The sequence below is a fragment of the Netta rufina genome (assembly GCF_964035555.1).
Source record: "Netta rufina genome assembly, chromosome: 1".
NCBI classification, from domain to species: Eukaryota; Metazoa; Chordata; class Aves; order Anseriformes; family Anatidae; genus Netta; species Netta rufina.
In genome coordinates, this window is record NC_140123.1 from 193021108 (window position 1) to 193035025 (window position 13918).

Sequence of the window (13918 nt, forward strand, 5' to 3'; positions counted from 1 at the left end):
CAATTCTTATTAATTCTTTAATTCTTATTGTTAGGTTCAGTTTGGAAAAAACACTGAGTTCTCCTGTGACTGCTCTGCCAAAGCACTGTACCCTATGCTAAAAGCCCAGGAGAAGGTTCCAAATACCAGTTAAAAAGCAACAAAAAGTCATGTAAGATTGTAAAGTTTAAATATTGCCTCTGCAGATTGCTTTTAACAGTCACATGCCATGCCTTCTGGACTTCCAAGCACTTTAAAGCAACATAGCTACTAAAACCACGGAACAATTTGATCATCTTATGAAAACTGGGGGAGGGAGATGTCAAATACGCTCTTTTTCCCTGAATTTCCTTTGCTCCTAGTGACACTAAAAGATGAAAAACTCAAAAATCTCTCCTCCCAGAACAAAAACTCTCTCCCTCTCCCCTTAAATCATCATCACAAGCCACCACATTCAAAGAAAGTTTAAATTGTATTTTCCCTACAACAGAGATAGTTACCAAGGTAACAATCCTCTCGTGAAATACTTCTTTAACAGCTGCTCTGCAAAGCTAGGTTAATAATTAATTTCATGGATCTCTCTCTCATTAGTTCTTTCATACTGACATTAAAAAAGACAGATCTAACAATTGACTACCATGGTATTAGCAAGTAGTTTCACCACACTAACTTCAGAAAATATCTTCTTCCTCCCATCTCTCCAAACTCTACTTAAATTCCTTACCAAGTTACAAGACAGCTGCAGCCAACGCTCAATATGCTGGGCTGAAGTTTTATTTGTTACAGGAGCAGTGTTATTTATTGTTATGTTTAATATATTACACTTCTGAGTAACGTGGCTTTTTGGTTATCTACATTTCATGACTGTCTGGGAGCTCCTGAAAGCATGACATGAGGCTTTTGCATCAGAGACCCACAAAGAAATTTAGAGGAAAAAAAAGTCTAATTAAAACTGGTAAGGGAACCAAAATATTTAAATCCAATCAAACTAAGTAAAACTGGGAATAATGTAAAAGACCTTAACAGCTTATGCACCATTTTGGTTTTTGATAAATCCACATATCCCTTTTTCAGTGACTTATTAAAATAATTTTAGTAACTACACAGTTTTAGAGCATTTGTGTTTAAAAGCTTTGCTTCCTAATCATTTCTGTGTCAATACCTGATTATTAGAAATGGAGAGCCTGAGGGGAGAGAGCTTCCTCTGCTTATTATCTGTGATTTTCATTTTGGTGGCTCCTCCTTCACAGTCCAACGTGATGTTCTGATTTTGAGTCTCTTTTTCTCTTGAAACATCTTTCTCTTTCTTTCCCTTTTTCCTTCTGGTTTCATATCCAGTATTGATGTTTTCAGTAGGCTCAGAGCGTCTGAGAACTGGACATTCAGGATTTTCTTTGAGGCAAGCACAGTCCACTTTGTATTTACTAGAAGTAGATAAATTCAAGAAAGAATATTTTGATTAGGCTGTACAGCAATAAGATTAAAAAAACCTGTAACTAATATTTAAGCTGATAATTTTCACATATAGAATTAGACTCTTCAGTGCTTCAGTTTTTGAGCTGGTGTCAGCTTAGATGTTCCTGCACAATGGGCCAGTGCTCTAGAACACTTCCTACTAGCAGAGAGAAATCATTACAAGATGACACACCTTACTTTATAATAAGGCCCATATGGGTCTCAAAAGCCTTCTTTTGCCATCAGATTTCAAAGAGGTGACTAAATAACAGCTCTTTTGTATGTAAACAGAATTTAAGCGATAGTTTCCTTTATCATTTCAAAGGAAATCTTACAAATAATGGCAGTTTACTACAGTTTTCCCCAGATAATAAAAGGAGCAGCAGTTATATTCAGAAAAACGTGTATAGAAACGTGTCTATAGTATAGAATTTAAGGCACTAAGCATGCAGTATTTTTGAACATTCTTAATCAACTATTTATAGCTCAATTCCAGACACCATCTTCCCAATGTTACACTACAGAGCCACTCTGAAGTACAGCATCACTGTGTAGTTCTACATTTTTTCTACTCTCCCCACGTTATGGGGCACCTATATACAGAGAAGTTTTCATAGTCCATGTTTGTTCATATTCACCCGAGTTTGCATGTTATCTGCATTACTAATAGGTAACTACAATATTGCTAAAATTAGCAACAGATATTCAGTAATAAAAATATAAAAGAAACCCTGCCTAAATGCACACTATTCACTGCAAACATAAATACTCAATGAGCACTGCATTATTAATGCACGCAAAGAAGTGAACGATACAAAAATCAAGGTCACCCTGAATGCATCACAACTTAACAGGCATTAAATGTTATTTAATGAACAGCGTGCTCAAATACTTACCAATTTCCATAATCAAAATCAAATGCTATTGTAATCTCTGCTCCCTTTGGAATGTTATGGATGGAGTAAATATAAAGATGAATCGTTCCATCTTCAATTACATGCCTCACCTATGTAAAAGAGAACATCATTTTAGTGTAATGAAGATTTATTGTTGTTGTATAGAAATTGCAGAAAGTGCTCAAATTATTAGTTGGAAAAAATCAAGGGGAAGGGGACATGTAAGTAAATAAACCTAACTTAATTTCATGTATATTCTCACCTCTGCATTTGGTGTACATGAACGCCTGATGAATCGAGCTTCATTTCCAAAAGTCCTTGCATCGACACACATTTCTAGCCCATGGAATTTGGAATAAAACAAAACAAATGGGTATGGCCTAAAAAAATAAAAGAAAACCAGAACATTTTTAAAAATTCTAAATACAGCCTATTTGATACAAAATTAACTAATGTGAAATAGCGTCGGCAAGACACACTGAATTTGAGGGCTTATCTGAGAATGACCCATTTGTATTTGAAGCTTCATGTTCTCCAAATGTATTTTCAGAATACCGAAAGTTTGAGTCACAGCCCTAAATGCAATTCTTCTGCATGGGATTTAAAATGAGAAACAAACGCTAAACATGGAAAAGACAAGGTAAAGATTCTAAATCTTCCTTAAGCTTTTCTTGTAACTAACTATAAAATGAAACTCCAGTAGAAATGCAGTTGCCTCAGACAATCACCTCCAAAAAAAAAATCCACCACCCCACCCCTGCCTAGTTCTTGCAGTGCCATTAGCACCCAGCCTTCTTGAAGGAACTGGGCATCTCAACACTCTGCCAGGACATACTTTAAGTGCTGCTACTGCAGTTGCTTGGGAACCCTCCTGGCTTTACTGAGCAAAAGCTCTACACTCACTTCTCCAGCAAGTGTCTTGCGATGTCCCAAGTCACAGAATCACACAGAATCACAGAATTTCTAGGTTGGAAGAGACCTCAAGGTCATCGAGTCCAACCTCCAACCTAACGCTAGCAGTCCCCACTAAACCATATCCCTAAGCTCTACATCTAAACGTCTTTTGAAGACTTCCAGGGATGGTGACTCCACCACTTCCCTGGGCAGCCTGTTCCAATGCCTCACAACCCTTTCAGTGAAGAAGTTCTTCCTAACATCTAACCTAAAACTCCCCTGGCTCAACTTAAGCCCATTCCCCCTCGTCCTGTCACCAGGCACGTGGGAGAACAGGCCAACCCCCACCTCGCTACAGCCTCCCTTGAGGTACCTAAAAAGAGCGATAAGGTCGCCCCTGAGCCTCCTCTTCTCCAGGCTGAACAAGCCCAGCTCCCTCAGCCGCTCCTCGTAGGACTTGTTCTCCAGGCCCCTCACCAGCTTCGTCGCCCTTCTCTGCACCCGCTCAAGCACCTTGATGTCCTTCTTGTAGCGAGGGGCCCAAAACTGAACACAGTACTCGAGGTGCGGCCTCACCAGAGCCGAGTACAGGGGGACGATCACCTCCCTAGCCCTGCTGGTCACACTGTTCCTGATACAAGCCAGGATGCCGTTGGCCGCCTTGGCCACCTGAGCACACTGCTGGCTCATATTCAGCCAATTATCCACCATCACTCCCAGGTCCTTCTCTGCCTGGCAGCTCTCCAACCATTAAGTCAGTGTGTCCCTGCATTTAATGGCAGCACTGACAATGATCTGCAGGAAGCAGCCACGCAGCATTACTCAGTAACCCACCAACTAGAGAACCACGGCAGTTAATAAGCCCATGTTGACTTGTGTTCAATTCTGTTCTTAGCCTTATAGAATTAAGATCTTTCTCTCTCAAAAAAAAAAAAAAAAAAGTCTTTACCACTACTTTGCTGATTATTTTAGGATGGCAAGACCTGTCAATCCCTGGGTTAAGGTGCACATCTACATAATTGAGAACGCAGGAATCCTTTAGCCAGGTAAGAACAAAGAAGGAAGAAACTATTTCCTGAAGAGAGCTATAATGATATCCAGGAGAGAGGGGAGGACACCAGATACCAGCTGCAATTATTTTTAATCAGACAACAAGTAAATGCAAGGCACCACTGGTAATCAAGACCCACTTGTATCTTAGGCACAAGTTTGGCAAAAGAGCATTTAATAGTTACCTTATTATAACATATTTGAAATAAACAAACCTTTTAAAGAAATATCCATTAGCTTCAAATTGTTCTCTCAGCATGAACTTTCCTCTGTATTCAATAATAAGTGCATCAGGAGGCAAGTCTTTGGCAGCTTTTAAAATTTTCTTGTTTTTTTGCATGTAACTCTATAAAGACAGAAGTTAATTTATGAAATAATGGCAAAAATGGGTGGAAAATTATTAACAGCAGATCATACTTCCACAACCACTGAACACCGCTATATGAACTGAAAATTTTGTTGTAATTAAACCTCCAGACTAATTTGATCAAGCAGTCCTGTTCCCATACCAATGCAACTAGTTAAGAACTTAAATTCAAAAAACGCCTTAGCCTTGTATTCTAGTACAGCTAAATCGCAGCATACAGATGTTCTCACAATTCACGTATTTTATCCCACAGTACATTTAACTGTCAGCACATGTTGAATTGCTGCATTCATTTGCATAATGCTTTCAAAAGGCTTCAATTCCTTCAAACAAAACAGAACATGCAAACATACAAGGACATCCATGATTCATTCAAGGAAAAAACAGAACAGGAAAATATCAAAATAATAAAAAAGAAACCTGAGAAAGTTTGCAAATTTCTTATTTCCGTATCTTTAGATGGAAGGATGTCTTTTAATTAAAAACCAATACATACCCTGACAATTAGTGAACTCTCAAAACTGTCATCGTCAATCAAAAAGGAAGTAGCCTCTATGTAGGCAAAAGGCTCTGTAAGCAGGGATATTCCTCTAAGGAGGCTGTCCCATATGCCATGATGGTCTTTGAGGAAAAGAAGCAAAGATGCTTCTATTAATCTGCTACAGTAACTACTCCTTGAGATTTCTGCTACAAAATGCTAAGGTCTGTTATATGGCTCTGATTTTAAGCTGATCATTAACTGATGTCAAAGACAGAAAGACATTGCACAGTTTCTTCATAAACTAGAAATTACAGGATCACAAGAGTACAGAGTCAAACATCAGTACTGGGATACCACCTACCATCAGAAACATCCTTCATGATGAAAATGAAGTTCTATTCTATCTGAATATCTAAAAATCCAGAACAGACTTACCACATCTCAAGAAAAACACATGCAATTAACATGTTGATACACTTAGGAAAAAAAATATCAAATTTTGATGCTTCTTTCTACTCTAACCATTCCTGGTATTCCTTACACATCAAAGAAACGGTAGCAAGGAAGTTTACTGTGTTATTCCTTCCACAACAAATATTTTAAACGACAATTCAGGTTTTAGGCTTAGTATAGCATTTTAACTATTTTATGAAAATTGGTATGTAAATATGATTATAATCAAGAGCAATACAGCATGTATGAACATCAATTAGAAACTCTGAAAAAGCTGTTACAACTCTGATGCTTAGGTCTGGTGAGACTAGATAGAGGAAATGAATGTGAATTCATTTACTTTTTTATTTTTAAGGCATCTAAATGGTTATCTTTGTTATGGTAAAAAACACACACACAACGACACAATGTGGCACAGCTCCTTACCTCTACTGGAGGTTTGAAAATCAGATTGCTGGTGCTGACTTCTTTTTTGTCATTTCCATTGCCTAATCTCAGAGCTAGTTTTTGTGCCTCCCTCTGAACACCCTCACTGTACTGGTTGTTATTTGCTTCTTCATAACGATCCATCCATGCCTTGATTTTAGTTTCCCATCCAAAGTTCGAACTGTCAGCTGGATCTATCTCTGGAGCCGAGCCCTATAAATTAGAGTAAGCAACCAGTTATTACAAGGTTAAGATTTTATTTATTTATTGAAAGAAAGGTTCCCACTAGTAAGCTAGAAACTCAGAATATGTCTACAACATGCTACAAAATAAACGGCAGGAGAATGCCATATATTTGAATTTGTATGCAACAACTATGATAATTGAGTTCTGTCTTAACAGTACTTTGCATGCACTTTTCCCTCCACTGGAGGAAGGGAAAGCTCACTCTATGGGAAGTACAATTTTAATTTCTGCATTATTTAAGAGCACTCCACTGAATTCAATAGTATTACATTTGTTCTTTTATAAACAGCATCATTTCATAAACATTGACCGAGTTCAGGAATACATCCCTTTTCAACAGGGATTCTGGCTTTTAGCAGGATGAGGATGGAGACTGACATTGTCTCCTCCCAAAACTGCCCTGCATCAGGAATCTAGCAGTGCAGGAATTGGAGGTCAAATCTCCCTTTCTACTCAACTTTATGAACATATGCAAATATAAAGAACTCTGGCTTCCATTCAATTACACACAGATCTGATACACCCCTTTCAGCTTTAAGGGCTATGCTACATCTTCCTGCTTCACATCTTACAAAGCTTTACAAATCCTTCTACTACTGCAATGAGGTGCAAAGGCTGCAAACTCAAACATTACAGACTTTGCACACAGCAGTTTTCTCCCCTTGCCTGTTCCTCACTAAACAATTTTTGTTTGCAGTGCTTCGGGTCCTTTCACTTTCAAAGAAAGTACCATTGTACCTCCAGACCTCACAAACAGCAGGCAGGCTGCAGCCAACCAGTGCTCCTTATGGACAGCAGCAGCCAACGCTCCCTTTTCTATCCACCTGAGCAGAGACACTATTAAACATTCATAAAACAGCAAGTAGTTCAGTACTTTTAATTTACCTGTTACTAATAACATTTATTTTGTACATTGCGGGAACCATACATACAAACAGTGTAACAAAGTGATGCAGTTTTAAAAAAGCAACAGAGCCACACAAACACCAAATTCATAAAGACAGAATTGAGATTTTATTCTCATTTCCTTATTTTGTCTTCATACTTGCAAGTCCCAGTCATATCTGGTATATCTTAAGCCTAAGGTGTGTCCTACGTGTATTTATCTCAAACATGAATAAACTATGGGAAGTATCTAGCTTTCACATGATTAATCTCTCTCTCCCACAAAAAATCTGAGGACTGCTATAACATTACAGTCTTAGAAAACAGACATCCAAACACCATTCCTTAAATGATGCCAGCACTTCATCATTACAGAGACTATGCCAGCACTAGCAAACAGTCCCACCACATGAATACACCCGTGTATGACAGCAGAAATGCTGGCTCTCAAATGCAACATAGTCACTTCATTCTTTTACTGCTTACAATTATTGATAAGTTGGAGTTAACTAAACTCATATGAAGCACGTGGGAACTTTGTTCCCTTGCATAGCACTGAAGTGCCCTAATTCCTCCACTGGCTCTTGAGTAGCAGGTATTCTTGGGAAAAAAAAGCTCACATTATACTATTTTGGTTAACTTTGCAGAACAAAAACATGCTTTTTATACCTTTAAAATTACTATGGTAACTACATAACTCATTATTAAGAGTATTTTAGTACTTTAATATGAAGCATCAGGGTATTTGGGACTATGCATTCAGTAACATACAATTAAGGTGTATAACAAAAACAAAGCACTGAATCACACTACCTTTACTCTTGAAGATTTCCTGGATCCTTCTCGAAATGCCTGAAACAAAATTATATTTATTTTCTTAGGAGGAAATACAAAATCTCTTAAGCAATTCAAAACCTGTTTAACAATTACCTCCTCTTTTGTGGACCATTCTCAACATGCAAGAAGAAAACAGATGAGCTACTCAAATCTCAAGTCAGTGGGTTATCTCCCACAAAACAAATTAAAAAAAATAAAATCAGCATTTCAAACTAAGTGCACATTGCATTTCAGTGCTAGTGGTCCATGTACCCCTGCCTTTCTCCCACATTACAACGTGACTCTAGAAATTCAGAACACAATGAAGAGTAGCTCAACAGTTACTTAGGGAACACCCTTTACTTAGCAGGTTAAGTCTGTGAATAGCCCATATCCTTTACTGCAATAATCATCAAAAGAGGGGAAGGGGGAAGCAGGTGACAGAGAACCTGTAAAATTCACTTTCATTCTGAGATTTCATTCTTTAAGTTATGTTATGTTAGGAGACAAAAAACAGTAGAATACAACGTAGTAAAATTTATATTCAGAACCTTTCATTCAAAAGGCAATATTTACTTAGTGACTGGTATCTTTTTGGAAATATTATTTCTCACTCCTACGTTTAAAGGACAAAATTCTCATCCAAGCCAGTGAAGGCAACTCATTAGTTTAGGAAATCACATGTACTTTACTTCTTAACGTAGAAAGTATGTTGCTTACAACCAGTCGGTATTATCACCATAACCTCTTCACCAAATTATTTCACTAGCTAACTTTCTGACAGCACACTTCCATACAATTTCAACTCAAATAAATGAACATAAAGTCAACATCAGGACATTGGGCAGCAACCCAACTGGAACAGGTTGCCCAGAGAAGCTGTGGATGCCCCATTCCTGGAAGTGCTCAAGGCCAGGTTGGATGGCGCTTTGGGCAGCCTGGGCTGGTGGAAGGTGTCCCTGCCCACAGCATGGGGCTGGAACCAGACAATCTTTAGGGTCCTTCAAATCCAAACCACTCTATAACCACTTCTGAGCTTAAACCACAACTGAGGAGACAATTCTTCTTCGTTATCCAAAACCTGCTTTGCCTCACCTCGACCTGTATTAAGCAGTTTGGCCAAATACAATTCCTCCTTACAAATTCTATCTCAATTATAAAATTGAACTATCATGGCTACATCTTACTTTATGAGAACGGAAAAGGCATGAAGGTTGTACCATGTACTACAGCAGAATATTGCATTTTAATCTAAACCCAGGTAGTAAAATATTAGTAACAATAACCTGGATTTTAAAACCAGTGTCTCTTGGTAAGAAATGTCACACAGCTGTAATTTATAACAGAAAAACAGAAATATTACATTCACTTACTTTTTTACATTTTGCTATGTTCTGCTCTTTCTCCCCACTTTTTTTCCTTTTCTTATCATTGACCTTTGTAACTCTTGTAGCAGTTAATGTAATTGTGGTTGGTGTATGTTGAAAAGCAGTATATAGTTCCACAGGAACCTCATCACCACTCTCTGTTGCACTGGTATCCCCATCTTTAAAAGAAAAAACATTTTGTAAGCAATGACGTAACACAGAAAGAACATTCACTAGCTACTCTACACCTGCCTTTGAAAGCCCAAAATGTGTACTGCCAAATATTTCAGGAACTCATACACAAAATTCATCAATAGTTTTAACAGCATGAAAATAAGTATCTGTGAAAAGCTAGTAAATTAGCAGATGTTTGCAATGCCAGTTAAGAAAAAGATACCAGACTAACTCATTTTTTAAAATTGAATTATTTTATAGCATTCCATTATTAACCAAAATTAGAATCGAAATCAAAAATGGTAAAAGAATTACTCGTCAACTCATCACCTACATAAGGCCTTTACTTGTAATACAGCTTTGGGATTCTCTGATGACGATATTCTAGAGAGGATTAAAATTAATGACTGCCCAGCATTTCTTTTGAAAGCCTATTAATCAGTCATGTGCAAGTTGTAATCAACTACTTGAGCTGAAATTTTTAGTGTCAAGTTCCTTTTTCAGGGCAAATATGTCAATGTTGCTGAAAGCCTTCTCTCAAAAAAAAGAAAAAATCCCCTGAAGATGACACTCTGCTACTCCCAAGGAAGAGAAAAGTGGAAGTCTATTTTTCCTTGTTAAAACAAGATCGTACACAAACTGTTATTTTTGTTTTCTGTTGTGACACAAAGACCTAAAGCCAAAGTTTGAAGTTTAGCATACATCAGCATTTATGTCAGACAAATACATTTCCTGACCTGAAACAGGATTACCCTAGTTCTGTCAAGATGAAAGGCTGTCAACTGTGGGAAGGATTGGAAGAGAGATGGTACAAATAGATAGCAGACTGCTCTTCACGTATGCTTAGTACAGACTTCTCACATTTTAGCAGCTTTTCCAAATATTCTGCCTCCAGAGCATTTCACACTACCAAGACTTTTTGAAACCACACAGGGGAAGGCTTTACAAATACTTACGATGAGAGCAGAGAAAACATTCCTTCTGAGCTCAAAAGGATGTTGCCTTTACCAGTGCACTCAACAATACTATCTATTCTTGAAAACTTCTCTAAATAAAGAGATCCAGCTACTGGTTAGTCTGGATTTTTCTTGCTCACAGCATTCCTTAAACAGGATTCCTCTGTGAACAGCAAGCAACCCAGTTTTACGATCTTGGTTCTTCTTTCTAAACTTATTAGACAAAGCTATACTTTACCTATAAGTTGATGTAGGAATATTTATGCACGTATTATATATATATATTTATATAGGTGATCTTAATTTGTTTGCATCTCTACTGGGACAATTTTATGAACTATCACTAAAAACACACAGAAGAAACGTCTAATAAAAAAACTAATTTTAACGACTAGCCGAACACCCAACAATTGGAAAATGAAAAGCCAAAAAATCAACACCCTTAAAATCACCTATATTGTATTCCATACACTAATGCCTACAGCATCATTACATATCATGTCACAGGCAAAACCAACCAACCAAAAAAACCACCAACCTGAAAGCCCCCACAGAACACCACCTTCCTCAGGGAAGCACCATTTCAATACTGTTGTCTATCTACTCTGTGCTCTAGCTTACTGTAAAAAAGTAATTACCTCAATCAAACATATAATTACACCGAGTTGTTTTGAAACACTCCTTCCTAACCTACATAACCTGCTTTCACTTTGAAGAGCCTTCGCAAAGCACACTAAGTGAAGGTTTTCCATCTTGGAAGGCAAGGTACAAAGTTCCCAAAACTTTCACAAAAATTACGAGCCCAGACACTTCTCCAAAAGCAGCACGTGGCTTCATCAGCACCTATTTCAAGACCAGACCACTTGCAGCACCATCCTTGAACAAGTAACATATCTGGCTACTGTATCTTTAAATGAAATCATCCTTGACAAAATTAGGTGCTTAACAAAGGTAGCGCACTGAACCAAAGCTGGCAATCTAATCCTCAGAGAGCAACATCATACAACCGTGGGCTCCAGAACAACAGACTAGGAATGCTGCAAGGAAGAAAACCCATGTGGTTACACACACAAGACACTCACCCACTTTCACATCATGGGACACATTTCCCTAAAGGCTCTTTTCTTGAGGTCAAACAACTGATCTATTACTTGCTGCCCACTTTTTAGCTCTGGATGCAACATGGCTAACAGCAGCAACACTTCAGAAATCTTTAGAATGAAAACCATTACACAGTGAAGTACTCGCACATCTAAATGAAAAGCCCTATTACATATAAGCCTCTGAACCTCTGTATACATACTTATTTTTTACTGTTTTGATACTTAAGATTTACCATTTGCCATTTATTTTCCTATTGACTACACAGAGCAGATTTAAAAGACTACTTTTGAGTATTTTTGAGTTCTAAATTCATCTAGCAGGTCAACCAAAACTTTATGAAGTAGGTTTGGTTTTGTTAAAATGAAAGCAGACAAAACCAGAAATTATTATGGTGTTCTAAATAAGCCATTAATGTCTAACTGACTAAAGCAGCTTGCACAAACCCCTAGCACTTCTGAGACAGAATCTGAAAGTAAAACATGTTAAGCTCTAGACGGTCTTCTATGTTACGACTTTTGCAACAGAGCTTTAAAGTTATCACCTGTCAACCAAACCAGTGACACATTTTGACAATGGCTTGACAGAACTCCTGACAAATTAATGTCAGTTGAGCTTTGACATTCTGTAAATGGTAGTAGAGCTCATTTTATAAAACAGAGACTAAAAAGCTCCTTGCTTCATCAGATTATCAAAACAAAGAGTTGTTATTAATTTTTGTGGTTGACAAAAATACCTATATACATATACAAATCTAGAGCCAACAAATCAGAGTTGGTATTACCTCTCAAAGCTATGCTACATTGTTTTAAAGCTCATTTATTATGTAATTGTTCGTCAGAGACAGGAGTATCACCAGTAATGGAATAGTTTTAAGATGTTAGTATTAGAATAGAAGTAGTCTACACTGTCAAGGAAGAAGTGACAGAAACATGAAGTCATTTTCTCCCCAAAAGAAAGTGGACTTTGCAACCCTCTCTTATCCCAGTAGTCTCAAACTTTCCCATCTATCTTCAGTAGCTTACTCAAAGTACTCTTGTTACTGTAAAAGCTACATTAACTCTTAAGAAACTTTAACAATGTTCAGAATGAATTATTCCACAACAAATTGGTGGTGATATCTTTTAAGAAAACACTTGGAACTTCAACTATTCTGATATAAAGCTCTTATTAACAATAGTCATGTAGCAGGTATTGATTTACTGAACCTTATATACTGAAGGATATCAAAATTACAAAGAACTGCGTATATGTTCTTACATCTATGCAGTGGATATTTATTTTATAATCTTTACTGAAGAAAAATCTTTTAAAAGCTTTACCCACCTGACATATTTTCCCTTTTCCTTTGCTGTAACAGCACTGCCCTTTCTTTATCCAAATTCCTGAAATTAAAAAAAAAAAAGTTTCACTCCATGCCTTACACTCATGCATCAATATATTCAAGTATTTAAGCAGAACTTCACTGTAATACAAGCCACATGTGGGCATTCAAATCACTTCAAAACATAATGAAAATATAGGTAGCTCAGAAGAAAGACTGACAGTTGTCCCATGGATTACAACTAAACAGGAATTAAACCGTTCTTTTGCAGATTCCTTAAATCATCACAATATAATAACAAAGATCCTAAGACAGTATGGTTCAAGCAATTTCCCAGGAAAAAAAAATTATTTGTAATTAAATGTTTTCTGAACACACTTCTTTTATTCACTGTTTAAATGACAAAGTGCAATGTAACTAACAGGTAGCATTTTATGCTCTATATCCCAGAACAGCTATTATTAAAGGCAGGTATAATCTACCTACCACAGAGAACTAAATGCCCTCCTGGTCATGTTATAGGACTTCAGGTTTGAGAAGGAGCATAAAAATACTCATTCCAGAGCAAGAAATCCTTGGATCCACGACTCATTGCTATGTCAGTAAGTGTTTCAATGGTTTAACCCTGTCATCTAGTGAGGAGAAACAATGACAACTGAACAAGAGAATGCAGACTGGTAAGGTCAGCTGCATCAGAAACATAGCTCCTTCATCTAGAATTCTCAAGATTATGCCACATGGTCTGCATTTTTAACTGTTGGTTGTTCCAGGACTTTTGTTTTGTGTTTCTGTTTTGTTCTTAAATATTTCTCTACTCATTCTAGCTGATCTGAACTACTCACCTTGGTTGACAACGTTCACACAGATATATGTCAGGAATATGCTGCCGGTCAATTCCCATGCAGTCAATGTGCTGCCAGACACTACAAAAAAAAAGACCTTTTGGTTATTTTAAGTACAACTTTACAGACTCTGTGTGTGTAAATACACACACACTTTATATATATGATTTTTTCCCCTCCTGTCATGATCTTGACTCAGATTAAAC

At 37.3% G+C, this 13918-nt stretch overlaps 1 protein-coding gene across 3 annotated transcripts in view; it reads right to left on the reverse strand.

The window, feature by feature from the left end:
• KMT2E (lysine methyltransferase 2E (inactive)) overlaps window positions 1-13918 on the reverse strand; it is a 65205-nt gene that overhangs the window by 22931 nt on the left and 28356 nt on the right. For all 3 annotated transcript variants that reach the window (XM_084297674.1, XM_084297675.1, XM_084297673.1), the window contains 9 exons: window positions 13713-13793; window positions 12873-12931; window positions 9322-9494; window positions 7946-7984; window positions 6002-6214; window positions 4490-4620; window positions 2593-2710; window positions 2331-2440; window positions 1142-1403 (listed from right to left, as the gene is read on the reverse strand). In XM_084297674.1, coding sequence (XP_084153800.1) covers window positions 1142-1403; window positions 2331-2440; window positions 2593-2710; window positions 4490-4620; window positions 6002-6214; window positions 7946-7984; window positions 9322-9494; window positions 12873-12931; window positions 13713-13793 — 1186 coding nt within the window. The remainder of the gene's footprint in view (window positions 1-1141; window positions 1404-2330; window positions 2441-2592; window positions 2711-4489; window positions 4621-6001; window positions 6215-7945; window positions 7985-9321; window positions 9495-12872; window positions 12932-13712; window positions 13794-13918) is intronic.